Below are 20700 nucleotides of genomic sequence, written 5' to 3' on the forward strand. Positions count from 1 at the left end.
GATATTAAACCATTTGCATTACTGCTTACGTTCTATTTTATGAATAAACAACATAATAAAACAGGAACCATATTTTTTAAAAATTCAACTGAAGATGATTTTAGTGTTCCAGTCATCTATAATTGATTTTAAATTTAGTTTTATTATCCAATCAGATTACTGTATTTCTTAAAATCTGGATTTTATTTAACTCAAGGTTTGGAGAATAAGGTCCTAGATGTATTTGTGGATCGATCGTGTTTCAGCAAATACCAACGGACTAGTACAGATAGAAAATTAATGAATCTTCCAACCTCTGATAAATATTTTTATCTAGGAAATAGACTTGTGTCCAATCATCTGTCTGAGGTTCGGAGGGCCACCTAGTTTCTGAAATTTAAAAACCAAATACACATGACCAAACAAAATTGTTGTGATACACTAGATAATCATCCGTATACTTTAGGAACTGTTTGCTGAGTATCACAATAAGAAGGATATTCAGTATTATCTGAATTTTCGCACGGTGATCGCCGGTCAGTTCCAGTTAACTCTGCCATTGCTTGGGGGCCATTACTATCGTCTCTAACATCTTGTTGATGCAAATCCTGTCGACTAAGTGGTAGCCCGACTTCCTGAACGCATCTGACGAATTCTCTGTTATCTAATTCAGCCATGGATCTGTTGTCACTATGCAAGTTTCTTCTTTCTGAGATAGGTTGAGTACTGAAATTCAAATACATTTGTCTCCTGAGCATTATTATATCGTGCCCTTACCTTAGATTGAAAGCTACACAACATGTTGCTACCTAGGCGGACTTCGTTTCCATTCCCAAACAAATTTATGTTCCGCTATCTGAGGAGGTTATAGTGGTAAATTGTTGAAATATGGCTGTGGCTGTAGATGCCGAAATGTAGTACATTAATTCGAAGACTTTTCAGTGCAAATTCCTGACAAGCCAGATCGAAAATTAAAGATATGAGTCACCTATCTTACTTATGGCACTTATGTAAAGCTTTTTGAAAAAAAACATGAGGACAATGCACATTAAGTTTCGGCTTACACACGTGTTGACCAAAGTCAACTGAAAACTTCGACCGCTGTATCGAATTAAATATTAAGACTTACCAGTGATTAGCTCGAGATTCCTCGAGCACCTGGTTTGATCCACTCCGGCTCTTGTTGTCTGATGACATCTCTTCCTTGTAACTCCCAGTGGTAGCCTGTTGAAAATAAACGAGTATCAAGATGACCTATGTTCGTTGGAAACTAAATATTTCCACTATTGGAAATCAGACAAGGTAGCTTACGTTTACTGAAAACCGTCAGACATGAAAACAATGAATTTGCAGCTAGATAATTGTTCTGTATTTCAAAAAAAGCTTTATAATCTACACATTAGGCTACTTGCAAAGTGTATTTTTGACTTTCAAAGATTATATAATCTCTTTGTGGTATGTATCAAAACCGAGAGCAAAAAGCTACACCAGAAAATAAATCAAAATCAGTGTTTTTACTTAAAGATGTGTTTCCCTATTTTTTAGTGTCACATTAAGCAAATTATGTTATCAATTGATGTTTCTAATAAATTATCATGTATTCTTAATCATATCATTATGTTCTTATTGCATATAATTATTACTAATCATAAATGTTCATGTATGTACATTCTGGATAAACAAAAAAAAAAGACTTTTTGACCTTTTTTGATCGGCCACTCATTGGAATTCTGCTGGTAATTCTCTTCTAATTTAGCTATTTATGAATTAATTATGGACATGTGAGACAAACTGGTATTTTTCCAAGTCATTAGAACACCTCTACTTTCTATTCATATAAGTATTAGCATTTGCATTTCCGTAAATGAAAATAAGGAACCCATCTTTAATTTTAAAAAAATGACTATTTACTACACATTAATACACACCACATTTGTGCAAAATAAAATTATACCCACAGCCTGTGGGGTACAGGATGGACATTTGCCCTCCAAGAAAAATGGTTTGTACCCCCACTTTATTTTTAACAGATTCAAAAATAGGATTTTTTATACCTTTTAGCCACAAAATATGTGTCAGAATGCATCAAATCAATTCAAATTTTCTGAAATTTTCTAGACTCGAGAGGCTCGCGACCTCACATAGTTGATGCATTTTGTATTCATCCTCGAGAGTTAACCCCCCATTGAGTCAGTCAACCCCCTATTTATAATTTCCACTTTGTGTCTCTTCTAGGAGAGACATCTGTCAATTTTGACAAATCGGACATTTAAAATTCATTTACCTCGATTCGCACGTAAGATTTATTTTTACTTGAAATGGCAACCGCCCCTTCTGTTCCATTAACTTCCTTCTCAGATACACTTATCCTGCATTCAAATGGTTGTAGAAGCTCTTCTGGTGACTCGGGCAAACCACGCATCACCCATTCTGTATCAAATATATCTAGGTGGGAACTGCATGTTAATAATTCACGTAAATACACCTCCTGAAAGAACCAAATTAAAACACAGGCATCATCAGCTGGTCATCTTCACAATATCAAGTTATTACGAGCTGCATCTAATACCTTGGCTTCATTAGGCTCTTATCTTGTATCATAAAAGTTTGTCAAAGTAGCGATTTGATAGGATTGTAAGCTATCGAATACAGCCAATGAAACCCCTCGATAGAAGGTCTGTTCACAATAGTTTACAGTTTTTATGTCGAGGGCTCTGAATGGCTGTATTCGCTATCATACAATCCAATCAAATCGCTGCATTCCGTGATACAAGAAAGTTGCTGCATTTTTTGTTGTGAAAAGTGTATATAGATTGTATTAGGTGGGAATTTTTATGTAGAGCATGATTTTGGTGATGATTGATTTCAGACATCCGGTAGAAATTGTTCCAAATATTAGTTGATATAAATTGATGTACATGAATTACATTTCATATAGCAACTACAGCACAAATTTTTTAACAATATTTCTCATTAGGCCATACAAAATAAAAAGTCTGTTTTACAGGCTCAAAAATGCCTGATTGTTGCCTTAATATTAAATGTACATTATATTTGTGGTAATAAATAATAAATGCTTTCGCTCGCCCCGATTTATTCCAGTTGAAAATCTAAAAAAGCGCTTATAAATAATTAATAATAAGTTCGCCCTCTCGCCCCGATTTTTGAAAAAAAGGCCTGTAAAACAGACTTTTTATTTTGAATGGCCTTATCGTTTATTTCTCAATGGCATGTACTAGGTGAAAATTGTTTCAAAAGAGAATACGTTTAGTTGAGATAGACATACCAATTCCATTGGAAACATTTCTTCTCCAGATGGCAGTTTTTTAGACTCCCATAAATTACTTTCATCGCCTACTACATCCAGTTTTAAAATCAGTTTGGAGTCGTTGTCAGCGTTTGCTGGTAAATTTATCCTCACTCGCTTTTCGAGAAGCACCAATCCGTTTTCATGCTGATTCTAGAAAGAGATCAGAATCGTTTTCAGACAGGGAGACCCAAGCGATAAAATGGAAAATTAATCGTTTTGAATATAAATATATATTTACGTTTGTCAACTTGGGGATTCGAAAGGGCTAATTTGATAATTCAATTAAACAAATATTTGTCTCAGTGGTGACTTACAACTATTTGTCTCAGTGGTGACTTACAACTATTTGTCTCAGTGGTGACTTACAACTATTTGTCTCAGTGGTGACTTACAACTATTTGTCTCAGTGATGCCTTACAAATATTTGTCTCAGTGGTGACTTATAACTATTTGTCTCAGTGGTGACTTACAACTATTTGTCTCAGTGGTGACTTACAACTATTTGTCTCAGTGATGCCTTACAAATATTTGTCTCAGTGGTGACTTATAACTATTTGTCTCAGTGGTGACTTATAACTATTTGTCTCAGTGGTGACTTACAACTATTTGTCTCAGTGGTGACTTACAAATATTTGTCTCAGTGGTGACTTACAACTATTTGTCTCAATGGTGACTAACAACTATTTGTCTCAGTGGTGACTTACAAATATTTGTCTCAGTGACGCTTACATCCATATGTAAAAGCGTACATTCTAAAGAAACATTATCTACCTATCTTACGACACCTACTTTCAATAAAAATAGAGTACAATGGGAAAGAGCAATATTGAGATGGCCGGGCAATCTCATCCATAAGAAATGTAAACATACCTGCACTTCAAAATCTTTAATTTCATTTTTGTTATCAAAAATTTCATATCGAATCCGTACTTCTCTTCCGTGTTTTTGGGGCTTGTTGGAACCTTTGATACAAGCGCTGAGATAACCGGGAACTGTAACATCTTTTGAACATTTATAGCAAGCCACCACTCCACTAAAGTGATAAGTATAAATAAGGATGTTTTTTCGATCTTTAGAAACTTCAAAATAGGGATCATCGCCGTTGTCGTTTTGTTTTGATTTTTCTCCAATGGGATATTTAACAATTTGCCCAGCTTTAGACTGAAAGACGTAAACAGTCAGGCTCTCAGTGATGAACGTTGGTGACAGCGTCACCGGAAGTAGTATGATCATTGGCTTCTTGATCACCTTTTTCCAATCGGCGTTGAGATGGTATTCCGGAGCTGGAGAAACGATGAATTCGTCCTTGGGTATTGCCAACACTTCTACTAATTTCTTTAAATTAACGTGTACATGAGCATTGATGGTGATGGATTCTGATTCTTTGACAGTACCCGGAACTACAATCAACTTCACACTGGAATTCTCTGTCTGTAACTCTCCACCCGAGACACCAAACGAAGCTTCAGCAGACCAATCAGTGTTGAAAATGGTACGTGGAAGATTCTGTGTTTTGGTTTGTGTTCCTCCGTCTTGGTAATAAAACCGAAAATCATTTTGATCGTGTTGGTTTGATTCTTTATCTAAAGAGAGTGGCTTGCCGCTAGCAGTATCTACAGATTCTCTCAAATTGTTATGAATAGTTGTAATGGTGTTTTGTTGGTTACTTCGTCTGGACTTGTTATTGTTGTAAGATCGGATCTCTCCTTCAAGATCTTCTTTTCCTTCATTATGGTTGTGTTTTTCTTCCCTCTCCTCCTCTACAATATCATCATTAAGATCATCATCAATATCATCATCAAGACGATCATCAATATCATCATCAATATCATCTGTTTCTTGTTGGCTGTCTTGTCTTTGTTCTTGTTGGCCGTTGTTCCTTTTCCCATCCACCATGTCTTCTTCATCTTGAACGTTTTCTACTCTCTTTTTGTCGTTTTCTGCTTCCTCTTGACTGCCTTGTCCTTGTTCTTGTTGGCCGTTGTTCCTTTCCCCGCCCACCTTATCTTCTTCATCTTGTACGTTTTCATCTTGAACGTTTTCTATTCTTTTTCGGTCGTTTTCTGCTTCCTCTTGGCTGCCATGTCCTTGTTGGCCGTCTTCCCCTCTCTCGTTTGTGAATAAATGTGAAGTATCACCAAGACAAATATGCGTTATGGAAGAACCACTTGCATTCGTTGATGTGGTAGAATAGAAGCTGGCAAATTGATTGGATGATTCTGACGGTAATGACATATTTTCTAGACTTGCTGGTGTGTGTTGACCAGTGCGCTCTTGGATATTTATAGTTTTAGCGTAATCTTCATCAGAGTGCAAGGACGAAATGCTAATTACACTGCTGTTAACCCTTAAATGGAATAGTTCAAAAAAATCCGCCCAGATCCCGGTACTTCTTCTCAAAAGCCTTACGTCTGTTAACGTAGTACACAGCACGTCTAGTGAAGAGTTTGCTTTTCCCGTGGAACATAACGTAACTGGTTTTGGACATATGAAATTCAATGACTTGGACAATCGATTTTGTGTATTTGGTTCATGAGATCGTAGACGATTTTCAAAGTAGTCGTGGCTGTATTGTCTATCAGTTTTTGACAACGAAGTTACTGACAAAGCAAACCTGTTCAAACGTCCATCTAACCAGTTGAGTTCTGAATACAGGATAGTAGCATTAGGAATTATGGGTAAACTTCTGTGCTTATTCCAAAACATCGCGCTTCGTTCTCTATCAGTGTCAAAAGGTTGGACAGCAGTATTATCCTTATTCGACAGTGAAGAATCGATCGAGACATCTATTGGCTCTTCTGTTAGTATCTTGAATTCGTTGATTTGTGTATCTTGTTGATCAGACACTGTTATATCAAGTATTTCATTCAGCCAGTCTCCACAATCACCTCCAGAGTACAGAGAGTCAAAAGAATCTACACGTGTACATTCACAATCATATTCTGAGAAAATACCATCAGGTTTGACAGGAGTAATATCTTCAGGTAACAAAGGATCAGATAATGAACATAACTCGTTACAAGAATGTATTGATCGTATTGGTGTATCTGATGTATCTACATCGTTGTCATGCAGCTTGGTCCTGCAAGTTTCAATTTCAATTATTTCCTCCTTGACGATGTTGTGGTTTAACGATCCTATCCCACAAGCGCGTGCTTGTACGTCTTTTATGTCCTTATAGTATTCCGTGTGCGAGGATGTACGTTCAAAGCTATGAAGACAGGGCGTGGTTATGTGTGAACACGTATCCAGTGTTGTATAGGGAAGTTTATCTAAATGTGGCTTGCACAATAAACTAGTTTCTAATGATGTTTCTGATAAGATTTTTCTGGCCGAGAAACTCAATGTTAGATCTAAAATGATATAAAATACAATCATAAAGCAAGTCACTTGATTCAATAGATCATTTCCATACCTTCGAATAATTGGCAGCATTCCTAACAAAATCATAATTTCTTTTCTAACTTTGTGCATGTTAAAAGATATATTTCTCAGACAATTAGATACCCGAATATGATCCAGTATGTTTTATTGCAGTTCACCTTAGTGACTATGCAGTGTACCATGAGGGGTATCTTTGTAAGGGACAAAATGTGTGTCCATGTTTATTAATGTGTACTGTACGTTGATAATTGGTTGATAAAGTGAAAATTGACAATAATACCTGAAAGATTTGTGCCTTCCTCTAAATGTTTTCTACCAGTCCGCCTTCCCTTCCGTTTTCCTCCTTTTAATGCACGTGTTCTACTTCTTTTGTAAACATATGCATATATACATGTCATAAGAATTAACAGCGTTGTTATGCTTACTGCTATTATTATTAAGAGTAAAAGAAAAATCTCTGCCGATATACTAGCTTCTGAAATAAAAAAATAAAAAACAATATGAACAAAATTCGTACGTGCATTTCATGTTCATTGATGAATTCTTAATTAATTGCTTCGCCGACTGATAAAAGCTCTCTTTCAGTTATCTGCCATCAACAATCTATATAGTCTGCACCATTTCCGCGAACAGTAAATCATTGGTGGTATATGAGAATGATCTGTACAAGCGCACTAACATATCTTTTGAAAATCGGTAATAGTGCGCCAACCTTAAGTGACGACACTAATCACTAGACGACACCTCGGAATATCGGTCCTCGAATACAACGGTTAAATGTTAAAGTGACTAGATGATTTGTTCCGTTTTAATGGATTACCGCATTTGACCGTATTAAAATGAAATTGTTATTCTTTCCGACGCAAACTAGGAATATCGGTCCTCGAATACAACGGTTCAGAAAGTAACTACATGGTTGGCCGTGTTAAAATGAAATTGTTATTCTTTCCGACGCAAACTAGGAATATCGGTCCTCGAAAACAACGGTTCAGAAAGTAACTACATCATTAATTTTGTTCCGTTTTAATGGTTGGCCGTGTTAAAATGAAATTGTTATGCTTTCGGAGTTCTAGGTATAGCTATTCAACAAATTAAATACCGTGATCAATAAAACCTCTGCCTCCCAAATAGCAGGCGATGTGAAATTCACTAGTTAGTATACATGTAAATAATATGATAAACAACGACAGTTCGACTGAACTCAATTGAAAAGCAGAACAGCGTCAGATCGTGGTTGTTATCCCCACCCCACCCCCCCACGCCCCTCCCCAAAAATCACGAAGGGTAACAGATATATCTCCATTAATTTAAGTTTGTCCAACGATTATCGCAATTTTCCACGAGAGTTATCAATAGAAAACAAAACAACACGAAAAAATACAACAACTGGATTTGCATTTTGATTAGAATAATTCTTACCGTCATCTGAATCATCGAATCCCTTAGTACCATTTTTATCATCCAATGGATTCCATGTGTCATTTTGAGTAATGGATTTGTGAACCGTAGAGGTCAAAACAATGGTAGAATTTCCGTCTCCTTTATTGGTAGAGTGTTTGATATCCCCTCCTTTGAATTGACCACATTTGGTATGTCGAATTCTTATTTTTGAGGCTGCAATTCAATTCGTATTAATTACTTAGAGACTGTGGACAAACTTTTTGTCATCATTTAAATTCTAAATAAGAGACAGATGATCATTTTCAATGATGTCAGTATCACTAGGGTATACTTACTAGTTTACTACACTTAATGGCAGCCTGCTAATGGGTTTCTCAATTTTATACCAAATAGAGAACCCACAGAGCTATTTTTATTATTTTTATTATTTCTATCACATACACCAAGGCGAGCAAAAATGATACCTGTGTATTACAGAACGATTTTGTTTACTCCAACCCTCAACCTAACGATTCATACAGGTGCAACTGGATTCGCGGCTATTAAAATTGATGTGGCCTAGTAGAGATGTATTTGTGAATTGGGCTAGACTCCTGCGTATGAGGCTGTGCTATTTTTTTCTCTAATGTGCAGTCAGAATTTTTCAAAAATATTATAAACTCTAGTTAAAAAGGAAAGTCACACTCACAGCAAACTTCATTAGCTTTGATCTTTAAATTTCGTTTTTTGTCTAAAATAGATATATATATATATATATAATTAAGATCATACTATATTCCAATTATGAATATACTTAAGTTCCCGAGAATCGAATTCAATCCAGAATGTTTTTTTCGGGATATACTGTTTACTGATTTGTTTATATTTCAAATCACTCTTTGACTGATTGACCAATCAAATGATGGTTAAGCCAAACCTTGTCCAGTACAGTCATATTTGGTGACAGGAAAAGAGTGTTATTTTAAGCAGTATATTTCGACTGGTGAATAGCAACATCTAACTTTTTGCTTCCTGTCGCGATTTTGAAAGGGAGAAGGTTACAAGGGCATGAGATAATGACACTAATTGATGAGGGATAGTTTACTTCGAAGATTTCTAGAAACAGAGAACTTTGCTATGTTGTTGTTTTCTGTCACCTTCAAATTTGTACTTACAATAATATGAAAGCGTAATAGATGTCCTACACGTCTCATTTATCAATCTAAAACCCGGTTTCTGCTTGGCATACTCAACACATTTTTTGGGTACTTGAACCACACCTGTGTAAGAAAGCACAAAATACTTTTATCACATCTGTTCTTCAATATAGGGAACATTAGACAAACGAAAGGCTCCTTGAAGCAACGTCCCCTACAACATTATTTTGTAGATCGTGAGTGATAAACCCAATCCAACAAGGCGATGTGGAAAAGACCATGGACTAGTAATACCGATCACTTGCTTTGGAACCTTCCCTACACAAAATGAAATGAAATGGAGTTTTACGTCCTACTTTTCTGCACCATGTGGGCTAATGAGTGACATTTTGCCAGGACAGCGGCATTACCCTGCCCTTTTTCGTTGTCCACGTGCACAGCCTGTAGCACACGAGGCCTGGATTTATTGCCCCATCCAAACGACTAGACATGTCAGTCCCTCTTACCTACGTCACTGACAGAGGGAAACCGGGTTGAAAAATCCGAAGGCATTATCTCGACCTATTTCGGGATTGAACCCTAGACCTTCAGGTTAGCGAGCAAGCGTCTAACTCACTGAACCACTGCGGCTCAATATGTTAAATGTTAGCCTACCTTTGCCAGTACAAGATTTTCTAACCGCTATTTTGTAATACTCTGAAAGAGAAACATAATTGATTATGTTACTGAAGAATGCAATATGCTCATTGAACAAATGAAAAAGCGTTTCACTCTCTTCTTGATAAGACAAATAACAAGTAGCTAAATCATGTCTAAATATAGATATACCTGCAACCGATCTTCTATTACTGAGAACAACTGGTTTGAGTTTCTTCAGACAAACGGTCTCTGACTTGTACTGCTCTGAAAATATAAAACAACAAGAATGACAAATTTAAAAAGTAATTTTTACACGTTTTCGCCCCAAAATGTGTCTCAGAATGCGTTCAATTTTTCTTCGACAATTTTCTTGAGAGAATGTTCTCAGACGCTCATACGGATCACACATCTATCTGATACATTGACAATATGTATATAAAACAGTTAGCAAAGTACTACTAATACATTTAAAGTTAAAATCCTACTTTCAAAATCATCTAATTGTCTTTTGATGCATTTATCTCTCAACTGCCCACAGGCTGAAATATTAAAAGGAATACTTTTCTTACTACCAATCAGGGTGGTTGAATAGTTGAGTTTTCTTATACATACCCTTGTATGTACGTATGCCTCATGCTCCCCATAAAATAAGATTTATTGCATATACGCCTCTTGTGGGCAGAATACAAATATAAAAACACTAATTTGAAAAGATTGTTTGAGGAAAGGAATATGGTACATGCGAAATAAACGTAATAGAAATAATAGAAACAAGGTGTATGGAATCTGTGTATGTGTTCATTGACTTTTGAAAGGCCTTTTGTGGGGTGGGAGAAGGGTGGGAGAAGGGGGGGGGGGGGGGTTGTAATGGCTATAGCCCAATGGCACTCTGTATCAATCAATCAATGCCCCCCACACCCCTTTAAAAAAAGAACGAAAAATCAATTCATGGAACTTACACTTTCTTACTTTGGATCTTCTCCTCTAGAAAAAATTATCAGAAAATATAATCTGTTTTATTGTGGAAAAAAAGTTAAAAGAAACACATGATGTGGTTGTGCATATTTTGTTACGTTAGTGAGTGGCGCTGAAAGTGGTATACTTCCACCTCAGAGTTAATGGAAGCCCGACCTAGTTTTTTGTGTTCAAAATGTGCGTTTTGTGTATAATTATCGTAAGAACGTAAGGCAAAATAAGACAACTTTATTGAATAGATCGATTACATTAGTTTTGAGAAAATTATTAAAAAGAATTATTGCAGAGAAACTCTGATTGAAGTCTGGCAATATTTGAAAGATAAAAAAAGGTTGATCACCTTAGCTTCAATGCTGTAAATTTTCAAGACAGCGATAATGATTATCAACGCCAAAACCTTCATTTCTTTAACTTAATCTTAATCTCTGAAAGATAAAAACAGAACCATTTTAAGCCTCCAAATATAACTTGACATGATTAAACATATGATATTTTACAAAAATAAATAGGGTTCCGCCACAAGCTGAGGCTCAAGCTACTCCGTCACCTACGACTGGGTCATAGTACATTTGTAGACTAATTAATACATGAATAGAAAGTAGAGGTGTTCTCATGACTTGGAAAAATACCAGTTTTTCTCACATGTCCATAATTAATTCATAATTAGCTAAATCAGAAGAGAATTACTAGCAGAATTCCAATGAATGACCGATCAAGAAAGGTCAAAAAGTCTTTTTTGTTTATCCAGACTGTACTGACATGGTATAATGATACAATTAAGAATACATGATAATTCATTAGAAACACAAATTAATCAAATAATTTACTTAATTTGACACTAAAAAATAAGGAAACCCATCTGTAAGTTGACAAATTAAATACAGATCAGATGAGCTCATAGTTACTTATATTTGTGAATCCTAAAAAATAGGCGTTGACAAGCCGAGTTTAAAAACTTGTCATGGATTAGATATAAGAACTCTCGGAAAGCAGTCAGTGTCAACAACTACCAACTACTACGACTACCAACAACTACCAAGTTCGCGATATCAGCATCCGCTGGAAGCGAACGTTAACTCGTCATCTACCAACAACTACCTAGTTTGTGATTTCATCATCCACTGGAAGAGAACGTTAACTTGTCATCTACCAACAACTACCTAGTTTGAGATATCATCATCCACTGGAAGAGAACGTTAACTTGTCATCTACCAACAACTACCTAGTTTGTGATATCAGCATCCGCTGGAAGAGAACGTTAACTTGTCACCTGCCAACAACTACCTAGTTTGTGATATCATCATCCACTGGAAGCGAACGTTAACTTGTCATCTACCAACAACTACCTAGTTTGTGATATCATCATCCACTGGAAGAGAACGTTAACTCGTCATCTACCAACAACTACCTAGTTTGTGATATCATCATCCACTAGAAGAGAACGTTAACTTGTCATCTACCAACAACTACCTAGTTTGTGATATCATCATCCACTGGAAGAGAACGTTAACTTGTCATCTACCAACAACTACCTAGTTTGTGATATCAGCATCCGCTGGAAGAGAACGTTAACTTGTCATCTGCCAACAACTACCTAGTTTGTGATATCATCATCCACTGGAAGCGAACGTTAACTTGTCATCTACCAACAACTACCTAGTTTGTGATATCAGCATCCGCTGGAGGAGAACGTTAACTTGTCATCTACCAACAACTACCTAGTTTGTGATATCAGCATCCGCTGGAGGCAAACGTTAACTTGTCATCTACCAACAACTACTTAGCTTGTGATATCAGCATCCGCTGGAAGAGAACGTTAACTTGTCATCTACCAACAACTACCTAGTATGTGATATCAGCATCCACTGGAAGAGAACGTTAACTTGTCATCTACCAACAACTACCTAGTTTGTGATATCATCATCCACTGGAAGAGAACGTTAACTTGTCATCTACCAACAACTACCTAGTTTGTGATATCATCATCCACTGGAAGAGAACATTAACTTGTCATCTACCAACAACTACCTAGTTTGTGATATCATCATCCACTGGAAGAGAACGTTAACTTGTCATCTACCAACAACTACCTAGTTTGTGATATCAGCATCCACTGGAAGAGAACGTTAACTTGTCATCTACCAACAACTACCTAGTTTGTGATATCAGCATCCGCTGGAGGCAAACGTTAACTTGTCATCTACCAACAACTACCTAGTTTGTGATATCAGCATCCGCTGGAGGCAAACGTTAACTTGTCATCTACCAACAACTACCTAGTTTGTGATATCAGCATCCGCTGAAGCAGAACGTTAACTTGTCATCTACCAACAACTACCTAGTTTGTGATATCAGCATCCGCTGGAAGAGAACGTTAACTTGTCATCTACCAACAACTACCTAGTTTGTGATATCAGCATCCGCTGGAGGCAAACGTTAACTTGTCATCTACCAACAACTACCCAGTTTGTGATATCAGCATCCGCTGGAAGAGAACGTTAACTTGTCACCTACCAACCAACCAGTCAAGTGTCAATCTAACTTTAAATGACCGAAATTTCTAAACTGCACTGTTAAGTGGTTGACATCCGTTTTCCTCATTTCAGGATCTATTAGAATCTAGATAGACACGTATTCAATCATATAAATAGTTAATAATTTCTTTGGTAAATTGCCGAAAATGACTTGAAATTAAAGGGACAGATACCCTACTCCACTTTGGAGGTTGATTTGAGTCTTGAATACATGTAAACTGTCTTCAGAAGTACTAGAAGTGTACTAAAAATCGCATAATTCCTTCAAAAAACTAGGATTTTTTTCCCCTATCTCTATAGCTGTCGTAGCAGTATCTCAAGAAAAGGGTTTTTCTTTTTAACTTTCAAGCACGGATAATTCTGGACACACATGGATTTTAACACACTCCAGTAATTCATTCTGTTTTCATGTTAAATCACGAAATTCAACCTTTTTCCAGAAATCTCGTTTGAAAAGTTTCCAATATTTCAAATAAAAGACAATACTTATTGTCTCATCAATATATGATGACGATGAAAATTTTGAACTTTATACCACTACCGCATATCAACATCCTGTTGACTAGGACTGCTTACAAAACAACTATTTTTGGAAATACATGTATCCTTCCGCGTATAAATCTCTCAGTATCTCACAAAAATTAAAAGTTGGTCCATTTCAAGCCATAAATTTCGACGGTGAGATGTGAACACTATTACTGATTGGCTTAGCTTAAAAAATCCCGTTTCTGAGACTAACGTTACCAAATATCTAAAAAGAAAATACAACCTTTACTCCCTATAACAGGCTGTATGAGAATCTAGATAAACATGTATCTTACCTATATCTTACATTCTGTATTAGAATCTAGAGGAACATGTATCCTATCTTATAACAAGCTGTATGAGAATCTAGATAAACATGTATCTTACCTATAACAAGCTGTATGAGAATCTAGATAAACATGTATCTTACCTATAACAAGCTGTATGAGAATCTAGATAAACATGTATCTTACCTATAACATTCTGTATTAGAATCTAGAGGAACATGTATCCTATCTTATAACAAGCTGTATGAGAATCTAGATAAACATGTATCTTACCTATAACAAGCTGTATGAGAATCTAGATAAACATGTATCTTACCTATAACATTCTGTATGAGAATCTAGATAAACATGTATCTTACCTATAACAATCTGTATTAGAATCTAGAGGAACATGTATCCTATCTTATAACAAGCTGTATGAGAATCTAGATAAACATGTATCTTACCTATAACAAGCTGTATGAGAATCTAGATAAACATGTATCTTACCTATAACAATCTGTATTAGAATCTAGAGGAACATGTATCCTATCTTATAACAAGCTGTATGAGAATCTAGATAAACATGTATCTTACCTATAACAAGCTGTATGAGAATCTAGATAAACATGTATCTTACCTGTAACAAGCTGTATGAGAATCTAGATAAACATGTATCTTACCTATAACATTCTGTATTAGAATCTAGAGGAACATGTATCTTACCTATAACATTCTGTATGAGAATCTAGATAAACATGTATCTTACCTGTAACAAGCTGTATGAGAATCTAGATAAACATGTATCTTACCTATAACAATCTGTATTAGAATCTAGAGAAACATGTATCCTATCTTATAACAAGCTGTATGAGAATCTAGATAAAAACTATGAATATACACGTATCCTTATCCTTAGAATCTAGATAAACATGTATCTTACCTATAACAAGCTGTATGAGAATCTGGATAAACATGTATCTTACCTATAACAATCTGTATTAGAATCTAGAGAAACATGTATCCTATCTTATAACAAGCTGTATGAGAATCTAGATACAAACTATGAATATACACGTATCCTTATCCTATATAGTGGTTAGAAAATAACATACATTCCCTATCAATACAATCTTAGCTTATGTATCTATAGCAGTTGCTGGCTCTCAACCGTACCCTAAAAATAGGAGGGGGAGGGGGGAGGGGTCGGGACAGGTACGAAATGAGAAAAGGGGCGAAATGGAAAATGGACAAAATCGGGAAAGAGCAAATTGGGAAGGTGCATATTTGGAAGGGGCGATATGGAAATAAACCTCCAAGCACCCAGTTCACATTAAATGTCGTATTCAGGGCAATTAGGTATTTTAAATCCACTTAAAGCTGGACCATCCCATCAGTTCATCTTAAATCATAATTTAAATAGGGATCTATACCCGTACATTTATACATATATTTTTTCAATCAAAGCGTAGAAGGTATTTACACCTACATGAGATTGGCTCTACTGTGATGTTAGAACTTGTAGGGTGCCCTAAATAGACAGAGAGCTAGTGCATGACACCTCTGTCAGAACTCCCCAAATAACTGGATGTCAAGTGAGGAAATCTAATTCACATAACACCATAAAAACAAACAAATATATCTCGTTTGGTCAGCCTATTCATGATTTGCCTACTCAGCTCAAGTCTTTTATGATTCCATAATAAAGTTTTTTCGTCTAGTTAAGATACAAGTAACTTACCTTTAATTTACGGCTCTTAAGCCGCATGTCTTCCAGATCTTAATGTGCTAAAGTTTGCTGTTAACATACAGAAGGTGTCATGGCTGAAATACTTCCTTGCTTCTATTTTAGGAAGGGAAATCCTAATTTGAATCTTATTTTTAGAACTATTTTTAACCACTATCAATAACTATAGATACTTTAGGCCTATATGTTAAAATAGTGCTCAATACATCAATTGAAGAGCTATATAGAAATACCACTGTAAAAAAAAATGCTCAATACATCAATTGAAAGGCGATATAGAAATACCACCGTGAAATAGTGCTCAATATATCAGGTTTAGAGCTATATATAAATAATAAAACTATATGACTATAAAGATTTGTGTGAATGTTCGATTTCGATAAGCGACCACACGATAAATTACATGATATAATACAGTTTTTGTCTTGTGAAGATGCAATTAACTCACCTGTAGTTTATGGCTCTTAAGCCTCATGTCTTTCAGGATTAATTGGCTAAGTGTAAGTAACTGCTTAAAATTGCTCTATTTTTAGGAATGGGGATTTCCATTTCAATCTATTTATAAAAATCCTTCTAAAGTTACAATGAAATGCTTTGCTGGAGACGGGCAACGCATTGCTGGGTACAATGAGGGAAATTTTTCCAGGGCAGCGGCATTAGCCTGCTCTTTTGCAATTTCCAGCCTTCGAAGGATCGTTAACGTACACAGCCTGTAACACACGAGGTCTCCGAACGTCTATACGACTTTTCCATGTCAGCCCCTCTTACCTGCATCACTAACAGGGGGAAACCGGGTTGAAAAATTCGAAAGTATTATCTCGACCTATGTCAGGATTGAACCCTGGACCTTGAAGTTAGCGAACAAGCGTTTAACGCACTGAGCAACAATGCTATTTGATAATTTATGCTCCAATCTAAAAACAAATGTATCTTGAATTAAAAATCCCTTCAAGCTAGACAATTCCGTTAATCAAAATCTCATCAAAGAGTATGGCAAAATAGTGAGTATATGTTGTTTAGTATTTGACTTAGATTTATATTTGCAGTTTGTAGAAGAAAACCTTGTCTTAATAATGGAGTGTGTAAAAATACACGAAATTCTTTTATCTGCAACTGTCTACCTGGTTTCACAGGACGGGTATGCAATAGGGGTAAGTCTACTGCATTTAAAACTTTTAGAGGCCGACATGATTGGAATAAACCCACCCTCGCGTTCCTCGGGCCATGTATCGAGGTGAATTGAAGGTGTCTTCCCGTTTGGGCTAATTCCCGTTTAACTACTTTTCTTCCCGTTAGGCTTCTCGATATTTAAACAGATTAACTATTCATTCCCGTTAGGCTACTGTGATATTTAAACATATTAACTATTCATTCCCGTTAGGCTACTGTGATATTTAAACAGATTAACTATTCATTCCCGTTAGGGCTACTTGGTGGTTAAGGATAGTTATTAATTATATTTATGTATTTCTTGCATGGCTTCTTATGATATATTATCTCTTCCTATCATGTGTATATGGATTGCTTGCTTGTTGGACAGTTTAAGCATTAATCCTTCAATGGCATATTAGAAGCACAAATTATAGATCATTGATTTGGTCAAAAAGGAGTCTTTATAAAGTATTATTTGCCACACCTGGGAAAATATTTCATGTTCTTTTGTTGAAAAATCCCATTATATAATAGGGGTTCCCAAATACCCCAGGTTCTATCCAATGTTATTTAAACGACGTGCTATTAGCACAAGGGTTAAGCATTAATCCTTCAATGGTATATTAGAAGCACAAGTTATAGATAAATAAGACAATTATATGGATAGATACTTCTGGAACATTTATTACTTCAACGTTTCAACATGGTTCTTTCACCGTCATCAGGAATATGATAATACTTCTGGAAAATTTATTACTTCAACGTGGTTCTCACACCGTCATCAGGAATATAATGATACAAATTTTTGATTTCGTTACGTTTATTTTATTTATTTAATTTTTTATTTCGTGGCAAATCTAACGATTTGTCACGCTTTGTTTTCGTAATGTTTATTTTTTTTTTGCGTGGCAAATCTATTCAATTTGTCACGCTTTGTTTTCGTTACTTTTATTTTTTTTTTTGCGTGGCAAATTTAACGATTTGTCACGCTTTGTTTTCGTAATGTTTTTTTTTTTTTTTTTTCTTTTTTTTTTGTGAACGTCCCTAGACAAAATCGAAAATAGTATAGCATAATTGTCTTCACCAAACATTTTTAAATGACCTGGAATCAAAAATGAATATCTAAAACTCAATTTTTGCCAAACCGGAAGTGTGCCATTGCCTAATGTGCAAATATTTTGCATCAAGTCTGTAGGGCTTATTTATGAACCGATTTACCTGAAATTATCTTTAATATGTTCATTGTTATAAGACGTATCTGGTGAGGCTAAAAAAATTCAATTTTTAAATATTTTTGTCAAAAAAATTTAAATCCAAAATTTTCAAAAAAGCTCAAAATTTCTAACTCAGCCGCTAAATTATCCGATTGATCTGAAATTCACAGGACATATACAGAATGTCCATACAAATAAATTTATACAATCAAAATTGTTTCTATCACTTCAGGTTTTTGCGTAAGAACTTCCGGTGTTTTTAAATCACGCCTGGCACCCCCACTTCCGGTGTAAATATCAGATGTTGGCAAAAACCATATATATTGTCTGTCAGTCATAATCAGAATGCACTTAGCAGAAAAAATCTAAACCGGAAGTGATGCATAAGCTGTCGTCTCGGACTGACCCATTTTAGCAAAAAATTAATTAGTCCTCCATTTTTTATCCGATTTTTTATGATTTTGGTGTCTATTAAAACCTTGTAAACTTGTCTACAGTTTGTTGGAACAGAATTTTGAATTTCGAATTTGAATTTTTTTATATTCGTTTGAATTTTTTGAAAATTCAAAAGACCACATCATGTGACCTTGACCTTCGATGACCTTGAAAATTTCACTGTAGGATGTTCTTGACCTCAGCTATCCACAGGTGTACTCATATTGGTTGAAAAATATTAACTTCCGGTTAAATTAACATTTTTGACAACTTTGGACGGCTGTATGACCTTTTCTAATAAACACAGAAAATTATTTTTTTCAATTTTGTAATTCCCTTTTGATTATCTTTTCAATGATATATGACAATAATCCATTAAAATATGTTTTAAAAATATTGGGTTTTTTTTCGGCTGGGGGTTCTAACTTACAATGTAATTAACTCCTAGCAATATGGTTTGTATATTCAGGATCTACTCAATTTTCTCTTTTCAACGATATGTGACATGGGTAGTTTAATACAAAATTTGAATTTGTGAAAATAGGCATAAAAGTGTTAAATGTTTATAAAAAATGTGATAAAAATCTGTAGATTGTGGGGATTAAAATGATTGACAGGTGTTATAACAGTTTATATAATATGATAGGAAAGCTATCCATATGAACTTTTGACATGCAGGTGTGAAGTAGTTTGGGTCATAAACAGATTAATCTGATTATTTGAATTTTTGATACATTAACCTTTTCGAATTTTTTCTGTACCATTAATAGAACTCTATCTGCAAGATACACACAACAGTTTTGGTTGAGGGAATAAAAGCAAACAGCGGGCTGTTTCTAGCAAACACTGACCGTGGAATCAGAATACAGAGCGGGATTCTAACCCACAGCACTTAATCGCCTAGCAGGCACCAATTCAACTGGCTTCCGACTGCGCTAATCCTTAGCAATAAAAAGAAAGTGGCAATTTTATCTTCTGCTAAGATTATTATAGGTCATAAATAAATTAATCTAATTACACTTTCAACTCTATAATAATTCTCAGGTTTTTTTAATTTTTTGCAAAATTTCCCTTTATGATAATAAAACATACACTTATTTAGAGCAGTGACTTTTTGATACATTAACCAGTTCGAATTTTGTCTGTACCATTAATAGAACTCTATTTGCAAGATACATTATATATTTTTGGTTATTGGTGTTATGCTGAGGGATGAAAGCAAACGACATTTATTGTCGTCTGTTAAGCTTATTATAGGTCGTAAATAAATTAGTCTGACTACATAATCTTTTAGCTCTATAATAATTCACATGTTTTTTCTAGTTGTGCTATATTTTCACTTACAATATTTAAACAAACGCTCATTTAGAGCAGTGAATTTTCACTACATTTACCTGTTCGAATTTTCACGACCTTTGCAAAATGACGATGACAATACACCTCAAATTCCCGACATTTTATATGATAAAGGTCAAAGTAGCAGAGTTCGCACTGAAACTAATATAAGCACTATTTCGAAAAGTGATGCTATTCCCTTACATAGATCCCTGAATGAAATACAGTCGCCAGTATTGTCTGGACAAATTTAATGGTATAAACCGTGATCCATTTAGAATCTTTGTTACTGGTTCAGCTGGTACCGGTAAATCTCACCTTATCAAATGTATTCAAAACGAAGCGTTCGAATTTTTGTGAAAACTGCGGAAAGTTTTGATGACATCACTGTTCTCTTTACCGCACCAACTGGGGTGAGTGCTTTTAATATTGGAGCGTCAACTATTCACAGCAGTTTTTCAATAAGAAAGGGGTTCTCATTTCCACCTTATCAACCATTGGGACAAGAAACTATTAATACATTAAGATGTAAATATCGCAACTTACAAATATTAATTATAGATGAAATTTCAATGGTAGATCATAAGCTTTTTTGTTACATTCATGGGCGATTAGGGCAAATAAAGGGTACCGATGAGTTATTTGGAAATATCTGTGTCATATGTTTT

At 35.2% G+C, this 20700-nt stretch overlaps 2 protein-coding genes across 2 annotated transcripts in view; one reads left to right on the forward strand and one right to left on the reverse strand.

The window, feature by feature from the left end:
* Positions 1 to 23: 23 nt before the first annotated feature.
* On the reverse strand, positions 24 to 15917 carry LOTGIDRAFT_235508 (hypothetical protein; the record flags this gene model as incomplete). The annotated part of the gene is made up of 14 exons (XM_009064821.1): positions 24 to 705; positions 1109 to 1203; positions 2264 to 2467; positions 3266 to 3439; positions 4160 to 6642; positions 6954 to 7148; positions 8093 to 8287; positions 8763 to 8804; positions 9229 to 9333; positions 9865 to 9906; positions 10039 to 10113; positions 10335 to 10388; positions 10809 to 10833; positions 15891 to 15917. The coding sequence occupies 14 exons, from the start codon at positions 15915 to 15917 to the stop codon at positions 429 to 431; spliced, it is 3993 nt and encodes a 1330-aa protein (XP_009063069.1). The 3' UTR covers positions 24 to 428.
* Positions 15918 to 16944: 1027 nt separating this feature from the next.
* Positions 16945 to 20700, forward strand: part of LOTGIDRAFT_75026 (hypothetical protein) — a gene marked incomplete at both ends in the record, with an annotated part of 20226 nt that continues 16470 nt past the window's right edge. The window contains one exon of the mRNA XM_009064760.1: positions 16945 to 17047. Within this exon, the coding sequence (XP_009063008.1) occupies positions 16945 to 17047 (103 nt within the window). The remainder of the gene's footprint in view (positions 17048 to 20700) is intronic.

This window comes from Lottia gigantea (assembly GCF_000327385.1).
Source record: "Lottia gigantea unplaced genomic scaffold LOTGIsca_65, whole genome shotgun sequence".
NCBI classification, from domain to species: Eukaryota; Metazoa; Mollusca; class Gastropoda; family Lottiidae; genus Lottia; species Lottia gigantea.